Source organism: Montipora capricornis, chromosome 9 (genome assembly GCF_036669925.1).
Source record: "Montipora capricornis isolate CH-2021 chromosome 9, ASM3666992v2, whole genome shotgun sequence".
Lineage (NCBI taxonomy): Eukaryota > Metazoa > Cnidaria > Anthozoa > Scleractinia > Acroporidae > Montipora > Montipora capricornis.
The window spans coordinates 27,022,107-27,029,606 of NC_090891.1; the positions used below are offsets into that span (position 1 = coordinate 27,022,107).

Sequence of the window (7,500 nt, forward strand, 5' to 3'; positions counted from 1 at the left end):
TTGACATAGCGTCGCGAGCTCGAGGGTGTAAGAGTTCTGTTCTCGCCCACAGTGATCTATGGTGGAAAGGAGCTCCATTTCTCAAAGAAGGAGACGTTCAGTGGCCAAACCTACCTGATAATCCAATTAGTGAGGGTACAGTCCCAGAAGAAGTAACAAAGAAATTGAGAAGGAAACCTGAAATTTCAAATGTTATGCAGTGCTTTCAGAACATTTCAGAAGTCATCTGTCCAAAAAGATTTAGTAGTCTCAGTAAACTTGTCAGAGTAAGCGCTCTTGCGCTGAAATTCATCCAGAGGCTCAAGAGGAAGATAGAAACAACTGACATCAGTATGCAGGATCAGAATATTGCTACGAATATCTGGTACAAAGACGTTCAAGCCAAACTTGAAGAAAAAAAGAAATCAAGTTCGACTTGGGACCAGTTAGGAGTCTTTAAGGATGCCAATGGACTTCTACGATGCAAGGGAAGAATCCACAACTCTTCCCTTCCGTACTCAACAAAACGGCATCCCATTCTGTTATATAGAAAGCAGCATTTCACTAAGCTTGTGATCATGCAGTCCCACGAAAACGTGAATCACAATAGAGTTGGAGAAACTCTTACTGAAATCCGATCACAATTCTGGATAATCAAAGGAAGACAAGCTGTTAAGGATGTACTTTCCAAGTGTGTTACGTGCAAGAAATTACAAGGAAGAGCCTACAGCTCACCACCTACTCCACCACTACCTGCACAGTTTCGAGTGTCAGAGGAAATGGTTTTCTCTAAAGTAGGTGTGGACTTTGTCGGACCCTTGTACGTGAAGAATATATGGAGAATATAGAATATAAGGGAAATATGCACAAGTGTTACATAGCTCTGTTTACATGTGCTAGCACAAGAGCTTTGTACCTTGAACTTACGCCAGACCTCACGGCCGCCAATTCGTTCTTACGAGTGCTGAAGCGATTCTTCAGTAGAAGAGGACTACCGACTCTGTTCATTTCAGACGACGGGAGAACTTTCCGAAATGCAAAGGTTAAGAAGTTTGCTCTTGATGGGAACATTGACTGGAAATTCAATGTACCCACAGCCAGCTGGTGGGGCGGATTTTTCTAAATCTGTGAGAAACTGGTGAAAAGGTGTCTCAAGAAAGTCATCGAAAATGCGAAGTTGAGTTGTGAAGAGTTAGAGTCAGTGTTGATCGAAACTGAAGGCGTTTTGAATTCTAGGCCATTGACCTATGTCTACGATGAACTAGCAGAAACTCCACTCACGCCTTCTCATATTGTAATTGGTCGTTGACTTTTAGATCAATCTCCTGCCATCACAGTACCTGTAAACACTTTGCCCAGACGAGAGAGATATTTAGACGGTCTTCTCACCCATTTCAGAAATCGATGAAAGAAAGAATATCTTACAGGGATCCGCGAGTTCCAGAAAGTCAAGGGAGGTGAACCAAGAAGAACAATTAAAGTAGGAGACGTTGTGCACATCAATGCCGACAAGACACACAGACAACAGCGGAGAATGGGGAAAGTAGAGAAACTGTTACAGGAACAAGACAACGTTGTGCGCGCAGCAGAAGTGGTGACAGTTGATAATTCTTTCCGCGAGACTCGCTTTAAAACGTCCAATTCAGAAGCTTTATCCTCTTGAATCAATGTGCGCGACGAACACGCAACTAATGCGAGAACAGGACAGTTTGACGGTGGAATAAGCATTCAGATGGTCCATGGACTGACTGCCCATATCTTGAGCATTTAACACTGAAGCTAAGGAGCTAAATTAGGTTTTGCGTTAAATCAGTCTGATTCATTTGAACTTTCTTGATTGACTTCCGACGTCAATCGGGGGGGAGTGTGTTGGAAACTGGAAACTAGTGTACACGTGCGATTTAGTTTGATTGACATGTGACGGGAGACATGGGGAGAGTGATGAGACGTTTTCCGGAATTACATCTTGTTTATCGAGTTGCATCTTGTGTATCAGCTGTATTGTTGTCTCGGAATCTTAAGAAATTGTCTCTACCAGGACTTTTACTCTAAAAGGAAGTCATCTATCATTAAAGAGTTTGGATCATTAAAACAACGGCTAAAATCTTAATGTGCTTTCAAATTTGGGGCCCGGAGAGGAGTTCGCTGTGCCTGTTCTCGATATGTGGTCCCTGTCCTCGATAAGTTGTGCCTGTTCTCAATGCGTTGTGCCTGTCCCTATTGGGCTGTGCCTGTCCTCGATATGTTGTGCCTGTCCCTATTGGGCTGTGCCTGTCCTCGATATGTTGTGCCTGTCCCTATTGGGCTGTACCTGTCCTCGATACGTTGTGCCTGTCCCTATTGGGCTGTGCCTGTCCTCGATACGTTGTGCCTGTCCCTATTGGGCTGTGCCTGTCCTCGATATGTTGTGCCTGTCCCTATTGGGCTGTGCCTGTCCTTGATATGTTGTGCCTGTTCCCAAAGCGTTGTGCCTGTCCCTATTGAGCTGTGCCTGTCCTCGATACGTTGTGCTTGTCCCTATTGAGCTGTGCCTGTCCAAGAACCCCATTGTTTCTCGACCAATCAGAATTAAAGCCAAATTTTAGCTTTTTCTCATGCGGTCCGTACAGAAATTGTATCATGCCCTCCTTCCCCAAGATGATAAGTAGGGAGGGAGGTCACGATCGCAGGTTACATGTAAAATAATATGAAGCCATCACAATGTGAAGCACCTATTAATTGGAAAACACCTCAACTGCCATCCGTATTATCTTAGGCGAGGGCAGATGTAGTGAAAGCTATTACTACATGTAGTTTAACGTATAGTCAGCTAAAAATGCCAACACGGGATTTACAATCATGATTTGGCCTAAACCACCGGTATTTGACCTAGATTTCAAGTTAAATGTCCGGCTGCGTGAAGGCTATCATGATAAGATATGTTGGGAATTGCCTCCAAGATTGAACCACCAACAAACTCACACGGTATCCTGATTTCTTCTACTTTATTCATCACCGAAAACTCTCCCTCGCTTAAGATTACAATATCCCACTCTATTTTTCCGTGCTCTAATGTCTCTCCTTTTTATCACTGTCAATCATTGGTTTTGGTTTCAACTAAATAAAGGTTTCAAAGTTCAAGGCTATCAGATTCCCGCGTGTTGTCTGTCACGCGACTGCACTCAACATTTTCTCAAATCACATTGTTTATAATCAAAACCAGGAGCTCATCCTTGATGGGCTCCTGGTCGACCTATCTTGCTTTTTTTCGCTTTCTAGTTAAGAAAAATATGAACATTTCATCTCTGAAATTTATAAACTTTACCTATAACATAGTTACTATAAACTCTACTAACTTTTCCTATCAGGTCAGTCATTTTATGGAATGTCACGCAATACCTTTGTGGTGGCGAGCATTGCATGACATTTGGCTCGGTGCCGTTGCACACGTCAAACGTACATGTGTATGTAAACTTTTCCAAGAAAGCCGTTCTTCTGTGAATTTGTGGGATGGCTGCGTTTCAGTTTCTCGCGTTTATCCTTGCATTTTGTATTTTACTGTGTGCTTCGAGTGTACCGCTTCATGCAGAACCGCAAAAGATCGTGGTTTCCCAAGAAAATGGAACGGACAACAGTACGTGCGGGAATGAAAAGACGATAGCATGTCAAAGTCTGAACTATGCACTCGGGTTTGTCAAAAATTCCACGTTTGTGTATCTGGAGCCAGGGCCTTATTCCTACAATCTTACAGAACACTTTAACTTCAGCAACATGATCGAGATTGGCGTCGTAGGGAATCAAGGATCGGGCTTTGTGTCGATTGATTGTCACTTAAACGGAAGCCTTTCATTTGACAACAGCAACAACATCACAATCAAAGGAATATTACTTCGAGGCTGCGGTGGCAAGCATGAAAGCACAACTGGTGATGCGTTTCATGAACATGCTCACATACCTTTCCTCTCTGCTCTGTTTTTTGTTTACTGCAAAGACATCCTTATCGAAAACTGTTTTATTGTCCAGAGTCCAGGTATTGGGGTTAACATGTATGACGTAGGCGGTGAGGTCTTGATTATGCATTCCACGTTTGAGAACAACAAACCCATCAAAAATATTTCAGCTACAGAGGAAATTGCAGTTGCTGGAGGTGGTGTTTATGTGGAATTCACTTTCAAAGGTGGTTTATTTCCGTTCAATCGAAACCAAACAGAATTAGCTGAATATGATAGCAATGCTATTTACACCTTCTACAACTGCACTTTCAGAAACAATTCAGCTCCTGATCAAACTAATTTCTTAACATTGATAGACAACCCACATGGAGATGACCATTTCCCATTTGGACGCGGAGGAGGCTTATCACTTTTCATTAAGGGGGCAGCAAAAAGCAACTTAATTGATGTAAATTTTTGTCACTTTGAGGACAACTTTGCTCTCTGGGGCGGAGGGGTGTTCATAGAGTACCAAGATGAAGTGCAAAACAACACATTTCAAGTTACAAATTGCACATTTAGAAATAATAAGGCACACTATGCTGGAGGTGCAATCAGAAGTGGTACAATTGCACAAAGTGACATTCTTCAACTACTCGCCAACAAACTGTTTCATAAACATTGCACATTTAAGAAAAATGAGGCTATTTTTGGAGGTGCAGTCTCACATCATGGAACACTCTCCTATATGAAAGATCCTACTGGCAAGGCTCATTATGTACGGTATGTAAATTGTGAATGGGTGAATAACTACGCAACTATGGGTGCTGCTGTGGGTCTGGCTACATCACCGTCTATAAATGGCCTTGGAGATTTGATGGGACGTGGACCCTTACTCGCATACAGAATTGATCTTGAAGACTGCAATATCACCAGCAATGGCATCATTTTGACAGAAGATAAACAAGTCATTGGTCAGGGAGCAATTTATTCCTACTGTGTGCCTGTAATTTTTCGAGGTGTTATAAAGATTGAAAATAACAATAACACTGCAGTGGTGATTGAAAATGCAGCTTTGCATGTGTTTGGGAATGTTACCTTTCAAAACAATACCGGGGGGCAAGGCGGAGGCCTTGGATTGTATGGAACATCTGTTATTATGCTAATGCCCCACAGCCAACTTAAGTTTGTGAATAACACTGCTTCAGAGCAAGGAGGAGCTCTTTACGTGAGAGATTCTGGACCACCTGTTATGGCATTTGATACAACAGAGCTTAATACACGAGCATGCATAATTGCTTACAACAACACTGACAGTCTTGACAATGTCACACAATGGCAAACCAAAGTTGTCTTTGTGGGCAACAAAGTATTAACTGGCGGAGGTGGAAACTCAGTGTTTGCATCAACTCTTTCTGGATGCCGACGAGCAGGAGAGCCTCGTATAAATAACTCAACTCTTGAATGGAAAAATACAATGCAGTATTTAGATCCAGATAAGACTCCTGGGGAACAAATTTCTACAGATGCAGTCCAAATCAATGTCAATAAGACAGACTGGCATGCCTCTCCCAGTGAAAAGTTTTCGGCTTTTGTTGAATTAATTGATGAAAAGAACAGTTCTGTGATGGGCATTGTCAACTTGACTATTAGCAGTGATGATGTAAAACTTGTGTCAACCTCAAATTTGTTCCTCATACAACGTCATCACAACCAAATAAACAATTTGCATATGCTTGGGAAACAGGCCAATGAATTTAGGATTGATGTTAACACAGTCGCAGGCCGTGTGGTGCGCAAAGTCTCTGGAAAAATCACACTAAAAGATTGTTATCCTGGCTTTGAGCAAAAGGATGATGGAAGTTGTTCATGTTTAAATGTAAATGAAACTGGAATTTCATACTGTTCTGTTGACTCGAAGCATGTATTCCTAAGACGTGGTTACTGGGGTGGAATGGCACATAAAAATTTTGTTACATATCCTTGCCCACCACACCACTGCAATCCCACAATCAGAGATAATTTGAATTTTAAATTCAGCACAAAAACAATATGTAATAAAGGCCGCAACGGCTCAAGTGTCTTGTGTGGAGCATGCAATGAAGGGTACTCCGTGAACTTAGGCAATGAAGAATGTAAAAAAAAGTGCCCAAACAGTCATCTCTGGCTACTTCTAGTGCTCTTTATAGTAACTGTTGTGTTAGTATTGGTGGTCCTGCGTATAGCTGAATTGGACATCTTCACAGCTTACCTCAATGCATGGTTGTACTCATATCAAATAATGACATTTCTTGTTCAAGAAGGACAATATCTTGACCCCTTTATCACGTTTATCATTGGTGTAGCAAACTGGAGAGTCAAGAGAGTTGGAATTTGTCTCTTCGATGGAATGGACAACCTCCAAAAGCTTGGCATCAATTACATCCTTCCTGCATATGTTCTTCTTGTGCTGTTAGTTCTCGTGAGAATTGCACGGTGCCGACCATCCTGCTACATTAACAGAAATGTGTCTCGTGCTTTTTGCACTTTGCTGGTTCTTTGTTACACAAATGTGACAATGGTATCGTGGGACATTCTCCACTATGTTCCCTTGAATGGTACATGGGTGCTGTATGCTGATGGTAACATTGAGTTTGTTCGCGACTGGAAAAAGCACCTGCCATATACCATCATTGCTGTTCTCTGGATAATTTGCTTTGTTTTGTTCCTTCCATTGGTACTTCTCTTTACCCCATGGTTCAAGAAGTGGATACCAATCTTGGAAAATTTCCGGTTGTTCTTTGACAACTTTCAGAAATGCTTTCAAGATCGATACAGGTGGTTTGCTGCGTTTTACTTCATCTGCCGTGTATATATTTTGTCTATTGCCATGTTTGTTCCCTTTGGGCCATTGAGGAGGTCCATCCTAGAGGTGTCATGTGTTACCATTGCGGTGATCTGCATCTACCTCCGTCCATACAGAACCACCAATGAGAATGAAGATTACAGCTGGTTGAATACCTTGGATGCTGTGCTTCTCACAAACCTGTGTTTTGTGGTGATATTTAGTTCAAGCATTGTTAACGATACATCGCAGTCCATTCAAGATGGCCTGGAGAAAACTGTTGATGTTCTGGCATATGTTCCTCTGGTTTATCTCATTATTCTTATTTGCTACCATGGGTGGAACTACTGTTGCCCAAGAGACTTCAATGGCTATGAAGAAATCGCACCAGAAAGACCATCGTCAACAACAGATAATAGCCGTCCAGCTCAACCAATATAATGTACTGTTTAAAAAATGAGCAGCAGTGTTTTATACATGCTGCTAGATATTTGAATGGCTTCAAAAACATTCTACGAAAAACATGCCATTGGGAGTCTGAACTTGGGTTAAAATGTGAAAACAAGCCAGGCCTCATTTCTATTCTTTATATAAAGAATTCTTAAACTAATGAGGAGTGTTTTGTCAGGTTTAAATCTCATGCAAGTGACATTCTATCAATGTTTGATATGCTGTTAGGGTCATAAATTATTAATGAGCTTTTGAAAGCAATAATTATGTCTGTCAGATAGTGGGCACTCTGAGGTTTTTTTTTTCCAACCTGTTCAATTTTGATGAAGCAAACAC

The 7,500-nt window shown here is 41.7% G+C and overlaps 1 protein-coding gene and 1 long non-coding RNA gene across 3 annotated transcripts in view; one reads left to right on the top strand and one right to left on the bottom strand.

Moving 5' to 3' along the window:
* The window catches only part of LOC138015572 (uncharacterized), a 16,642-nt gene that overhangs the window by 5,773 nt on the left and 3,369 nt on the right, over positions 1-7,500 (bottom strand). The window lies entirely within an intron of this gene.
* Positions 3,011-7,500, top strand: part of LOC138015571 (uncharacterized) — a 6,614-nt gene continuing 2,124 nt past the window's right edge. The window contains exon 1 of the mRNA XM_068862645.1: positions 3,011-7,500. This exon is cut by the window's right edge and continues 2,124 nt beyond it. Coding sequence (XP_068718746.1) covers positions 3,469-7,155 — 3,687 coding nt within the window. The 5' untranslated portion in view covers positions 3,011-3,468 and the 3' untranslated portion in view covers positions 7,156-7,500.